The following is a 13,797-nucleotide window of genomic DNA, read 5'->3' as shown; positions in this document are numbered from 1 at the left end:
ATCAAATCTTAGGAAAATTGTAAAGAAACATTTTGTACTTGGAAAAATCCTGGAAAGTATGGCTATCCATCTGCTTGAGGCACTCTGGGGACTTCAAAAGCCATAATAATGCCTGAGGAAATACTCTTCACTCCTTTAAGTAACTGCATCCATAGCTTTCCATGGATTCTAAAATTAAAGAACATTTGTAATTTCTAATTGTGTATGGCCACCCTGCATCCCTGACCTACCATCCTGACATTAGGACTACGCAGCTTGGTATCAGAAGTAGGATTAATGCACGTGACATCTTCAAGCCTTTGCCAGAAGTCTGTCAGCCGCTCTCAAGGTAAACAGTGGGTTCTGCTGAGGCTTCAGATATAAGCAGAATTCCAAGAAGATGCATTTTGCTTTTGGTCTTACTGAGCCAATTTTTCCAATAAAAGTCAAAGATTCAGAACTAAAAAAGGGGGAACTGAAAGATGTCACAGGCTTCATATGTTGGAGAGGTAAGAGTGACAAAGTTGACATAAAACTGTCATCAACTGAATTTGCTTTAAAACATAACTCAGATGAAGACTAAGTTTTCAAAATGTAACTTTAAGCATTTCAATTTTAAAATATGTATATTATTTCCCCTTACAAGTAGCTGGACCTTGGAACACTATCCCTTAGAAAACAAATTATTAAAGATGATGTTCAGAGGACAGATTTTTTTTTTAATTTTTATTTATTCATTCATTTATTTGTGTGTGTGTGTGGCCAGCTCAGCCCACCAGGGGGCGGGGCTGGCTGGCATGTGGTGCTGGGGGATTGAACTGTGGTCCCTGTGCTTTGCTAAGCTTGTTCTAAGTAGGTGCTTTAGACCACTGAGCCATCTCACCAGCCCAAGAGGACAGATATTTTTAAAAATGATTTTCTAATTTTATTAGGGACCCTATCCCTAAAAACCAAACATAATACACAAAATTTGAATGAAAAAGTGTACAAAAACATTGTTTCCTCAGGTTTCTTTTTAGAAAACAAAGGTGGTTGTGTTATAATTATAGATAGCTACATGATGTAGAGACTGAGAGGCAGTTAGAAAGCGACCAGGCACAAGACAGAGTCAGAGCAGAGAGGAGGAAAACCAGGCCTGTAGTCAAGGCCTGAGGTGGAAGAAACTAGGTCCCAAGATGGAGACATGACGACAAGGCCTGAGAGGCTCCCAAGAGACAGACAACAGCTAAAAGCTGTACTGTCAATGTGATGTTTGGTTCCATAAGCCTAAGAAATGTGACAAACACAGAGATCATATAATGAGCACACAGAGAGATGCTCGGAATACTCTGAGCCTCGCTCCTGCTGCCCCTGCCACCAATGCCTTGGCTCCTGTCCTTGCTGTGTAACTGGCTATGCATCTTGTCTTTCTGTTAGGTAAATATTAGCTAAGTGCCTGCACTTATAATCTTGCAGGACCCAAGCTAACCTGTGATGTGATTTTACTGTGAAAGCCCCCTAGATAAAGAGCCTTGATGGCAATTCACTTTGGGGACCCCTCCTGCCTATCAGAGGGTTTCCTCTTTTTTTTTTTTTTGGCAGAACTGGGGATTGAACTCAGGCCCTTGTGCTTACCAGGCAAGCGCTTATCCTACTGAGCCATCTCCCCAGCCCTAGGGAGTTTCCTCTTAGTAAAAGTTTTGTTTCTCTCAATCTCCTTTGCCCCCGACCCGTTCTTTGGCATGAAGGCGGCCCATCTAACATGTCGGTTGTTCCTTCCCTGTGACAGTACTGCCTACCCACCCAAAATGCATGGACTAAATATGTCAGATAAACCAGTAGCTGAGATGATAGATATTTTAATTTCTATGGTTAGTTGAAATTTATAAGTAAGCAACACTAAGTTGTGTTGAGACAATTCAATTTGAGCGCTAAAAATTACTTTTTCTACTCATTGTTATGTAGAGAAGACCTTTTCAAGCCTGTGATAAAGCAAGAAAGGCTGGTCGCAAAGCCCACGATTTTTCTGAGACACAAAAGAAAATGCCTTATGGTAGGAACAGGATTGTGATTTGTGCCTATTAGTTATGTAGCTTCTGAGGCAAGAAAACAGAGCAGACCGAACCGCTCCTTTTAGTAATAGATGAAAAAATGCTACCATAAGTAAAATAATGTAACGATGGTATAGAAACAGAAAGCAGAAATTGTGTAGTCTTTTATTTGTTCCTGGGCAGACAGCCAAAAACTGCATGTCATAGGTGTGCTTGTTAAGAAAATCTTGAAAAAAATGCGCAGCGCTAACTCAGGTGCAAGGAGAAAACAACCCGCATCTGAGGAACAGCGAAGCCTTCAGCCAGAGCCAGGGACAGGTCCAAGGAGGGCAGGCAGGCAGCGACTGACTGCAAGAATGGTAAAACACGGCATTGCGTATTTCCCAGTGGGAAGCTGAGAGCCTCGGCAAGCCGCACCTCAATGAGAACACTGAGTTACCTCTGTAAGCTTTTGCCTCCATGTGCTCATATTATTTTATTAACAAAAGCTTTACATCCTGACTGGTAGCATCTTCCAGCTTTCATACACTCCCAACTGTGCAAAATATGCACACGACTAAGGAAGAGATGCTTGATTGTTCTGTCCAGCTGAGGATGGGTAACAGTGACCACTGTAGCTTGTGTCTCATTTTTCTTCCCTCAAAGTGGCATTAAAATAATCCCAATTCTGTTCTCTCTTTCACCTGCTTGGTATGTTAAGATGGTCTCAGTAGCCACGAGACCCTGAGGAGCTTTATTGGTACCTGGATGAGAATATTTCACAGACCTGTTGATTAAGGACATAGGGCTGGCAGCAGTAACTGGGTGAGACTTGGGGATGTCTCTCTTTGGTTGGACATCCACCTATCCTCAGGTGGCCATTGCATTTTCAATCATATATTGCACAGCACAATTAAAAATGGGGGCATTTTAAACATGCACACATGGTAAGAGGAGTGGGATGCAGATGTCTGCAGTTTGGGGGGTATCTAGAAACCAATCACTCTAACTTTGCTACCAGCTCTGGATTTTGGTCATGGTGTGAGTGATCACAGTGCTAATGCAAGGTGGCATGTGACTATGCATTTTGTAGCAGTCAGTTGAGGCTCTTTTATCCTAGGTCACAGTGGCTGGATCAAGGGTAATCTTGTGACCCATCAGAACCAATACAGTACAACAGGACATTTGCGAGGTCTTGTGAATCAAAAGCAGTTCTTTCCTGCTGATTTTCACTCATAGAGACTGAAAGGTTCAGGTACTGTATGTAGCTTTTTTGCTACGTGAAGAATTTCTACAACCCAGAAGAAGCAGAACTGAGATGTGGAGAGAGAACAGAATTGCAGCAGCAAGATTTAAGAGTTGTGTCAAGAGACATCGGAGTTGCCCTATCCCTGGATTTCTAGGCACGTGAGCCAATAAAAGGCCACTCTGGGTAGAATTTCTCTATGTTATAAATCAAAATCAGCTTGGAAAGTGTCTCATTGATATTTGTTTCTCAATAAAATAAAAAAAGATAAATAAATCAAAAGCAACATAAATCTAGGTGTTCTTGGTTATATGGTAAAAGCTACTTCTTAATTTTTTTAGGCAATTCTAGTAATTTGGTACTCAGTAAATATTAGGGATTTTGTAATCTGATGAGTTCATGAGAACTGTTTCTCCTGAAGTCAAAATACAGAATTCTTTGTATGGTGCTGATGGTAAGCAGGGCAAAACTATGCTTTCCCCTCATTTCTTCTTAAAAGGAGCTTCCTGACATTATAAGTACCCAAGAAAGGATTCAAGCTTGCAGAGGGACAAAGTGGTCACGACACTGTAAGAAAACCTGGTCAAAAGTTGAGAACTAGGCTAGAGTCGGGAATCTGAAAGGAGAAGTTAGGGGAAGCTCCTGAAGGTCAGAGTAAGATTTGAGGCATCAGGGAAGAAGCGAGTCAGGTAAGCTGCAGAGCAGGGGCAAATGTGAAGTGGGTAACTTCACTGGGAATAGATGTTTGATAGGCAGAGCCCAGTATTCTTTCGAGAGCAATTACATTTTTTTCCCTCAGTTTTCTTACTTCTTAGAAGATTGGAATTGAAGTCATATGACTTCAGAAGAATAAGATCTCATGATGTGAAAGACACAAAAAAATTCACAACTTAAAGTCTCAGAGCTATTTTAAAATCAAATAACTGAATCTAATTGGAAATAACCCATGACTATCTTATGGTTTAGGAATTAAGAACTCAATTGCTAAAAAAATGATTGGTGCTTAATGTGCAGCCATCTTTAAGGCATTTTTTTCAATATGAAAGAGTACACACATCTCAGCAGCTTCTAACTGCTCTTAGAAGCTGGAGTGGGATTTAATTTAGAGATAGAACTGCCTGCAACATTGCTAAGAGACTCAGTAAGCACGGACAGTCATTCCAAGCACACATCTACACAGGTTCCTGGGGTTTCTCTCTCTTTAGTGTTGGCCAGGTGTCTGCAGGTATTGGCACCAAGGGCACAAAAGGAAGTTAGGCCTTGAAGCAGTCACACGGAGCAGTATGAGCAGCTGTTCACTGACCGCACTGACCCTGCTGCAGGAGGAGCTGCCTGGGCTGCATGCTCCCGCTGTGTGGGGCACCAGGAGGAGCTGCCTGGGCTGCATGCTCCCGCTGTGTGAGGCACCAGCATCTTTTTTTTTTTTTTTTTTTAAATCCTTGCCTCCTCTCTCATCTCCAGTATGCTGGAGTCCATACGCCCGTTCTCTACACCAGGAGAGGACGAGGGTGCACTGCACACCTTTGTCGCACCTCCCACCCACTATCCACGGCACCAGGGCCAGTTGTCACCCCACTCCATCACTCATCCTGCTTTTTCACAAATCCTGAGCACACCTACTTGTCCTGCCCTTCTTCTGTGATTCAGAAAGTTGCCTACTGTGTCTCTCTGAGGTTCAGGCTCCCCTAAAATTACTGATTAGCATGAGTAGAGACTGTTGCTCTTCTTTTTAAAAAAAATTATATAATTTTATTTGGTACATGGTCTTGCTTTGCAGCTCAGATTTGTAGTGATCTCCCTGTCTCAGTCTCCCCAGTGCTGGGATTACAGACATGTGCCACCATGCCTGGTTTTGGTGGCCGGCATGGTGTACCTGGGGTTCTGGGGCTGGCACAGCATGCGGTATCAGGGATCAAACGTGGGTCTTTGTGGTAGCCAGGCAGGCACTTAGACCACTGAGCTGTCTCCCCAGCCCCTGTTTGCTCTTGTTTTTGATTATGATCTCCCTAGATAGAGGCTGTTAAGCGAAGTAGCATTTACTGCTCAGTATTACCTCTCTGGAGAGTGTGGGCCAACTATTCTTCAGGCATGCTGTGCAGCTGGGTTTGTCTCTCTGATTACAGCCTCCTCTGCACACTGATGCTGTCAGGGCTTTTGAGTTATCAAAGAAGTTTCTCTGTAGAAAGGGCCTGATTATCCCTTTCAGACCCTATACTTAGCTTAAAATTTTTTCTTCAGTCATTCTGGTGTAAACTTTGAAAGTACCACCAAAGTATAGAAATCCCTACTCCTATATCTCATAATACCACAAAGTTTTTCTTTTGTTAAAAAAAAAAGAGGGCCAACAAGATAGCTCAGCAGACTAAGCACCCGCTTAGGCAAGCTCAGGGACCCCGGCCCCAACACTCCATGTTGTATAGACCCTGCCCCAGAGTGTGTTCAGCTAGCCACTGAGACCGGGTGTGGTGGCGCACACCTGTAATCCCAGCACTGGGGAGGCTGAAAACAGGAAGATCGCTACAAGTCCAATCTGTGTAGTGAGACCCTATACCAAATACATTAAAACAAAAAAGGTCAATTCAGTGGTTGCTAATATATGACAAGTTTTCAATGTGGCATGATGAAGAAATCAAGTAGCTCCAAAATTCTGAATTTTAAAATGGAAAATTCTTAAGGTCATCTCTACCTTCACACCATTCACCTTCTGTTGCTTTGGACAGTACGACCTGCTTACTCCAAGAGATAGAAAGACAAGGAGGAGTTTAGATGAAGCTTGCAATCAGCAGCAATCACTGTGAGTTAGGATTTTGGTTAGATGACCGTATTTAAGTGACTGTTCTAAATCTCAGCATGATGCACCACACTTTGTAGACATCAGCCAGGGACAACCTTGAAATAATAACCAAGTCAACACATTTCCTAATGGAATGTGAAATTGGGAAGGCTAAATGTTTCAAAGCATTGCTTAATTTAGGCTGATTTTTTAAAAGGGTAGATTATATAAGTGAGAGGCCTTCCTGTGCTTATGTATAGCTTTTTTCTCCTCCATTCTTAGATGTCCTTTAAAATAATTTTCTCGGTGTGGTCACTTTAAAACCATACTGCAAGCAAAATAAACTATATTTGGTTTTCCATTGCAAAAACCAAATTCATCGAAATAGAACTTTAAACCTCCATAGTAACATCTAATAAAGATGTTAGGGAAAAATTAGGGCTCTTCTGCATCAGACTCAGTCTTCTTGCCAACAGTGCACCCACCACTTACCAAGCTTATTTTAACATCTGGCACTGAACTGAAGCAGGGGGTTGGGAGGTCACATCTTATTTCTTTGCACATAAATTCCTATTTCACAGTAAGAGGTGACAGATCATATTTATTCAATTGAGGTTATAAGGTGTTCTGACTAATTATGCCAATTCAATTAATATGACCAATCAAGTATAAGTAGAATCTCATAAGTTATACATCAGGGGACCAGTGTAATTGTGAACATCAAGACCGCCATGAGATGAACAGCACACATAGAACTCTTAAAACATCTTTGAGATCTAGGAAATTCTCTTTAGATATTAGAATTTTTATTCAATGTTTAGCTTTCCTAAGTACAAACACAGTCAATTATATAAATATAAGCTTTTCTTTTTAGAAATTCTAAAATGTTTGACAATTTATCAGTACTTAAAACCAGACATCAAAAAAGACATAAATTAATACTAGAAATCCTCTTGCTACATACACCATTTAAGCCAACATCATCAGATGGACTGGGGCTAGAATTACTGACCTCCCTGGACAAAAAGGTAGGCGAATGAAGGCACAGAAAGAAAAGGTATTCCACGTGATACAGCATAACAAAAAGACTGGTTAGGATGGAAGGCAACTTTTCACAACTCTGCAACATTCCTTGTGGCTCCAGAAATCTGACCCCCCTCCTACCTGCCTAATCAGCAAGCTGTCCTGTGGGCCATTAAATTCAGGACAGCTTTTTGGGTCATCTTGGCCTCAAAGGAAGCCCAGTCCCACCAAATTTCATGTCTGTTCAAGTCATGCTGCACAACCACGCTTAGAGTGTAGCCCACATTTGCCAGGTATTGAAGGCACTGTGCAATTTCCCCTGGCTAAAGCCTGTGTATAAGCTAAGACTTCACAGTTACCAAGAGACTTAAGTAGCAAATTTGAGGGTCACAAGAACTACATTCTAGTCGAAATAAGTTTCTTGTCAGCTGTAACAAATGCAAGCAACCCTTGAAACACCATACCTTTCCTCCACTGATGCCTCTTTCAGCTGCTGATGCGGTTTGGTGCCTTCCATGTCCCTGATGCTCACAGCGTAAATCTTGGTGGTATAGTCAATGGCTTTCTCTCTAGCAACATCGCTGTCATAGCCTCAAACAACAGAGTTTGGGGAGTGAATTGGCTTGCAGTGGTTCAGTAGGGGGCAGGGGGATGAAAGAAAGGGGAGTCTGTGCAAGAGGCACACAGTGTGCTGGGGGCTCACCTCCGTCCTCCTCTGCATCCGTGTCCGACTCCTCACTGTCCACTAGCTTGCTCTCCTGGGTCCCCACAAACTCCCTGGTCCAGATCATCAGGGCCGTGTCCGCACCACCCACTGTTAGGAGCACAGAGTCATTGTGCAGCCACCTCACGTTGGTGACGTGTGCACTGTGCCCCACGTACTTCTTGAATCTTGCGTGCTGTCCCTGTAGGTAAAGGCAGAAATTGGCAGTTAGCTAGCCAGTGACTCATTAGTTCTGCCTTGGGGCTGTTTCATCCTTATCATTTAGATTTCATGAAAGAGTTCATTTAAAACAGCAATTTCTCTACATGTTATTGCCATGTGTATTTCATAAGGACAGGACTAGTGGACTAGATAGCTTTACTCTAACATTACACCTGGCTTATAGTAGATCCTCCATAAATACTTTCTGAGGTAATAAATGAAATGTTTCTGGGTGCCCAGAGAAGTAGAAAGGGCTCATTTTTGCTTCTCTCAAGTATCAAATGTGCCGTCTCCCCGGGTCTGTGATGTGCACTCCGATGAAGAGCCTGGCTGCCATCCGGGATAGAAAGCATCTTCCTACCGTCTCCCACAGTGGCCCTTGTACCATAATCTTCACAACGTCACAACAGCAAGGTATCTCAAGTCAGATTTAAAACAAACATAGTAGCGATTCCTGATGTGAGCACTACAAAACATTTCTAACTCCACTCATTCAGAGGCAAAGCAAGCTCCTTTTCAATAAACATAATCACACAAACCGATTTACTAGTGATCACCAGAAGCTTTTGGAGAAGGGTGTCCAGGTCATATCCCACTGGCCCCAGGTGGAGAGGGGTGGAGGGCAGAGCAGTCCATGGCCCTCTCCAGGGCAGTCCTGACAGATGATGAGAAGCCAGGGCTGGCAGTGAAAGCCTTCCATTTCAGGCTTCTGAGACACAGGCCAGCAAAAACAGCTCCAACAGGAGCCATTTAAAGAGGTAGTTTTTCCACCCTCTTGGTGGTTCCCAGGGAATACCTTATGCAATGTGGGAAGCCACATGAGCTTTTTGAGGTCATGAGAGTGTCACCAGTGTCCCAGATTAAGACTTTAGTATACAACTAACCAGAGGCATCCAGAGACTTTTGGACTGGGGTAGTGGAAAACCTGAAACCAGTGCAGACACATGGTAGGGAACAGGTGCAAGAGTTTGAAACTCTTGGTCAAGAGCTCTCTGTATCAGGTCGGGCTCTCCTTGCCAGCTCAGTGGAAATACCCACACTTCAGCAGAGTACTGAGTCTAGAAAGATTAGAGGAACAAACAGGCAGACAACAGTTCTAGGAAGCCCCCCAAAGCTCATCAAAGCCATTGGCTTGCCAGCAAATAGCAGAACAAAGTAAGAATTTCCAAGGGCAACCCCTGATGAGCATGTGAATTCTTGGAAAAGGACAGTCACAGTGGCTGCATCCATATGCCCTGCTGGCCTTCCTGCTGGAAAGAGAAACCTCGTCCAGTGCATTTGCTACAGGTTGGTTTTTTAGAGGATGGATAGTGCATGGGCCTGGGAAATGCCTCAGTACACTTTAGCTTACATGTCGACAGGGTAGAAGAAAGAAATCAAAAAGAAAAACACAGGCAAATAGATGTTAAAGTGATCCAAGTGATACAAAGGGAAAGAAATACAGGGAGGGGCAGGAACAGTCTGGGCCACAAAGTTACTTAACAGAATAGGAAACTAGATCAGTGCAATAAAGGAAATTCACAGTTACTAGTAGGTTCTAGAAAACCAGCTGCTGTCTCAGGAGGTAGCAGCCATCAGGGACACTTGGTGGCATCCAATAGGGTGTACAGAAGAAGTATCCTGAAGACCGGGCACAGCCAGCTGGACACGCATCCTTTCTGGGTCATCCCTGCATTTCTATTTATTTACTTATTTATTTATTTTTGCATTTTAGGACAGGGTATACGGGGTGCACAGGGCCTCACTGCATAGATTGGACACATAATGATCCTCCTGTTTACTGCCTCCCAAGTGCTGGGGCCACCATGCCCAGTCTCAATCACTGTCTCAGTGTGCCCCAGGGGCGGGGCTGGCAGGGCAGGCCCAGGGATCAAACTCCAGGCCCCTGCATCTGTCTAAGCAGGTGCTTTAATCCGCTAAGCCATTTGGCCGGCCCTCCAAACTGCATTTCTAGATCCCTTAAATCCCAATTCTTCTCCTTCAGCGCCATGGAAGAATGAAGGACAGAGCCAGAGGAAACTGGAGTGTGTCTGCAAAGCATTGTTTGCTGCCTACTTTTAATTAAGATATCAAGGAGAATCTGATGACAGCAACACAGCCTCTCCCCTCATTCACGTTTACATATGGTTTTTCTGTCTATAAAGTTTTGATATTTTGTGAAGGAACCTGCAATCTTGAGGTCATGGAGGGTTTTACCAATGTAACCAGAGTGACTAATGGTCTTTTCAGCCCTTCTGTCTAGTGGAAGGGCAAGGAAGGAAGGTAGATTAGGAAGTGCTATTAGCCAAAATCAAGGGCAGCATTAGTTTCCTGGACTGTGAATTAAAGTACTAGGAAAGTGGACAGAGTAAGGACAGAGTGTGTCTCTAGGAAGCTGGGGACAATGTGACTGTCAGAAGACTGACGATGTAATTGAGAGGCTGTAAACTGTAAAATGGAATATTAATAAGATATGTGTTTGCCATGTTAAAAAAAATGTCTGGACAAGATGCCTCACAATTCAAAGGGAAGAAGAATGGGGAAAAGGTCAAGAAGAAGACTCAAGAGCTTAGCAATTGACCAATGCGGCTTGAATTTTGGACACAGACTATGTGGTAGTAAACAGATATCGCAAGTAATAGGAACATACTGTCCTTTCCCCATTGTATGTTGTCAGTGTCCTAGTCAAAGGTTAATTGACTTAGTCTATTATGTATCACTTAGATGCGCACTAAAAGATAAAAGGTTAGTTGACCACATATTCATAGTTTTATTTTTGGATCCTCTATTCCATTGGTCTATATGTGTTTTTAGACCACTATCATACTCTTTCTTACTGTAACTTTGTACTGTATTTTGATATCAGAAAATATAATAATTCCACTTTTGTTTCTCTTCATTAGGATTGGTTTGTCTATTCAAGTTCCTTTGTGATTTCACATACACTAAGGATAATTTTTTTAAAAAACATAATTAGAATTTTGGTAATGTTGGCATTAAGTCTGTACATTACTTTGAATGGTATGGAAATGTTAATAATATCAGTTCTTCCAATCTATGACCTGTCTTTCCACTTATTTGTGTCACCTTCAGTTTCTTTCATTATTTTTTATATACATATTTTTACCTTCTTAAAGTTAAGTATCTTATTCTTTTTGATGCTACTGTAAATGGAGTTGATTTCTGTTTTTGGATAGCTTATTGTTAGTATATAGAAATGCATACAGCATTTTTGTACCCTGAAAATTTATTCAATTTGTTCACTATTTCTTTTCTTTTCTTTTTTTTTTGTTCACTATTTCTAACAGTTTTTTTGGTGGAAATTTTAGGGTTTCCTATACAGTATATAAAATCACATTATCTGGGCTGGAGAAATAACTCAGTGGTAAGGCACTTGCCTAGATTGGGCAAGGCCCTAAGGTTGATTCCTAGTATTGCAAAATGTAACACAACACAACACATAACACTATGTTATCTGCAAATAGACAATTTGCTTTTTCTTACCTAATTGCTCTGGCTAGGACTTCTAGAATTGTGTTAAATAGAAACGGCAAGAATGAGTGCCCTTGTCTTGTTTCTGGTCTTAAATAAAAACACTTTTAGCTTTTTGAGTATTGTGTTAGCTGTGTGTTTGTTATTTATGGACTTTGTTATGTTGAGCTACACTGCTTTTATACATAATTTATTGAGAGTTTTTAATCATGACAGGATGTAAAATTTTGTTAAATGCTTTTCACCCTTATTCAGATAATCTTATGCTTTTTAATCTTCATTCTGTTAGTGTGGCATATCACATTTTTGTATATGTTAAGCAATTCTTGTAGCCAAGGGATGAATCCTGCTTGCTCATGGTGTTAAGATCTTTTCAATGTGCTGACTTTAGTTTACTACTGTTTTGTTAAGGATTTTTGCCTATTCTATGTTGACCTATAACTATCTTTTCCTTTAGTGTCTTTGTCTGGCCTTGATATGTGAGTACAAATGGCTTCATAAAATAAGTTAGAAGTATTTTCTCTTCTTCAATGTTTAAAAAATAGCTTCCTAAATTCCTGGTGCAATTCATACATAAAGCTATCTGGTCCTGGACTTTTCTAGAAGGTTTTTGATCACTAATTCAACTTCTTTGCTCTTTATTGGTCTGTTCATATTTTCTATTTATTCATCATTCAGTCTTAGTGGATTGTATGTTTCTAAGAATTTACCAGTTTCTTCATGGTTATCCAATGTGTTGCCATATATTGTTCATTGTAGAGTCTGATGTTCCTTTGTATTATTGTAGTGTTATGTAAAGTCTCTTCTTTCACTTACAATTCTGAGATTTCTCTCTTTTCTTCTTGGTTACTCTACATAAACATTTGCCAAGTTTATCTTTAAAAGAACCAACTCATATTTTCATTGATCATCTCTAGTATTTTTATAATCTCCATTTTATTTATTTCTGCTGTCATCTTTGCTGTTTTTTTCTGTTAATTTTGGACTTAGCTTGTCCTTTTTATATTTCCTTGAAGTATAAAGTTGAGATTTATTTTCTTATTTCTATAATTACTTGAATTATACAGTATGGGTTGTGGGCATCTTGTTCACTGTATCAGACTTTCATTTTATCTGTATGCTTGAAAATTTTTACAATAAATGTTGGAAAAAAAATCTTATCCAGAAACTCATTGGATAAAATACAAAAACACAGAGTGAGTCTTACTAAAGCAGGGTAGAAGCACAGCCCCCAGCCTCCCTACTTAGCCCCTGTACTGCTCCGTGAGGTGGCCCCTGATGCAGATATCTGGAAATCTGACATCTAAGGGACACAGCTTATGACGGTTGCTACAGCCATCCCACCTGGTCAGACTGAGGGTGTAAATGCCAATTTCCAGAACTAGGAATAAACCTGGCCAGGTACCAAGACATTAATAGTATCACAGGGGTCAACTATTTAAGTATCTGCCAAAACTTTAGTCTACTAAAACCAAGGTATTACTAAGCTCTTGACCTGTTCCACTAGCCATTTTAAAGTAGCACAGAAGAAAGAAAGATAGGTAGAAAAGAGACAAATCATGATTTCAAAATTGTACTTTTAAGAAAAACTATAGCTTCAGGGTACAAAAGTTACTCAAGACAGGTAATCCACTGTAGCGAGGGTGGGGGGGGGAAGTCCTAAAGATCTTAAAGACTCATTAAACCTGAAATCAGGGCTCTGGGGCTGTAAATCAGGGCTCTGAGCTTCTCCCACAGCAATATTAGCAGGCAGCATAGCTCAGTTCAAGCCTATGTAAATGGTTTGAGCTTGAACACAAGCCCCAAAATGGGTAACCTGAACAGTAGGAATACACATCTTAGATCACACATTTTCAAGACACCCCAAGGTCCACATAAATCTACCCAGCTCATGTATCCCATTTCTTCAAATGCCCACACTCTACTTTTGAGTGCATACTTTTAAATTCCTGCCCCCATGAATCGCTATGTGTAGAGGGGGTTTAGTTCTCCAGCTCCACTTTAGGAACCTTCTCAGACTCTCTCTGATGACAATTTCAGTTTTTTGCAAAATAGAAACACCAAAAATGAATGAGTTATGATCAAATAGGAATGGCTGGTAAGAGAAGATGTAGGGATGGACTACCGGGCAATAGGGCTTTCAGCTTTAAGATAGGCAAAGAGAGAACATTGGACATAATCAAGCATTCATCTTAGAAAGAACTACTGAAAATATAATCTGATTGGATGTTAACAAATGAAGAAAAAAAGAAAAGCAGTGGAAAAAACCAAAGTGGATGTTGCAGAGGGAACTTTTATATTAATATTTTAAATATAGAAATGATGGAAGGAAGAGTGAATAACTACAGATGAATACAAAAACCTTGGGAGG

General features: G+C 41.1%; 1 protein-coding gene across 1 annotated transcript in view; it reads right to left on the bottom strand.

The window, feature by feature from the left end:
• Eml6 (echinoderm microtubule associated protein like 6) overlaps positions 1–13,797 on the bottom strand; it is a 275,911-nt gene that overhangs the window by 35,884 nt on the left and 226,230 nt on the right. The window contains exons 26-27 of the mRNA XM_004632420.2: positions 7,734–7,935; positions 7,495–7,621 (exon numbers count right to left, since the gene is read on the bottom strand). Of these exons, the coding sequence (XP_004632477.1) occupies positions 7,495–7,621; positions 7,734–7,935 (329 nt within the window). The remainder of the gene's footprint in view (positions 1–7,494; positions 7,622–7,733; positions 7,936–13,797) is intronic.

The sequence above is a fragment of the Octodon degus genome, unplaced genomic scaffold (assembly GCF_000260255.1).
Source record: "Octodon degus isolate 3935 unplaced genomic scaffold, OctDeg1.0 scaffold00048, whole genome shotgun sequence".
Lineage (NCBI taxonomy): Eukaryota > Metazoa > Chordata > Mammalia > Rodentia > Octodontidae > Octodon > Octodon degus.
This window is presented reverse-complemented; position numbering and strand designations above follow the sequence as displayed.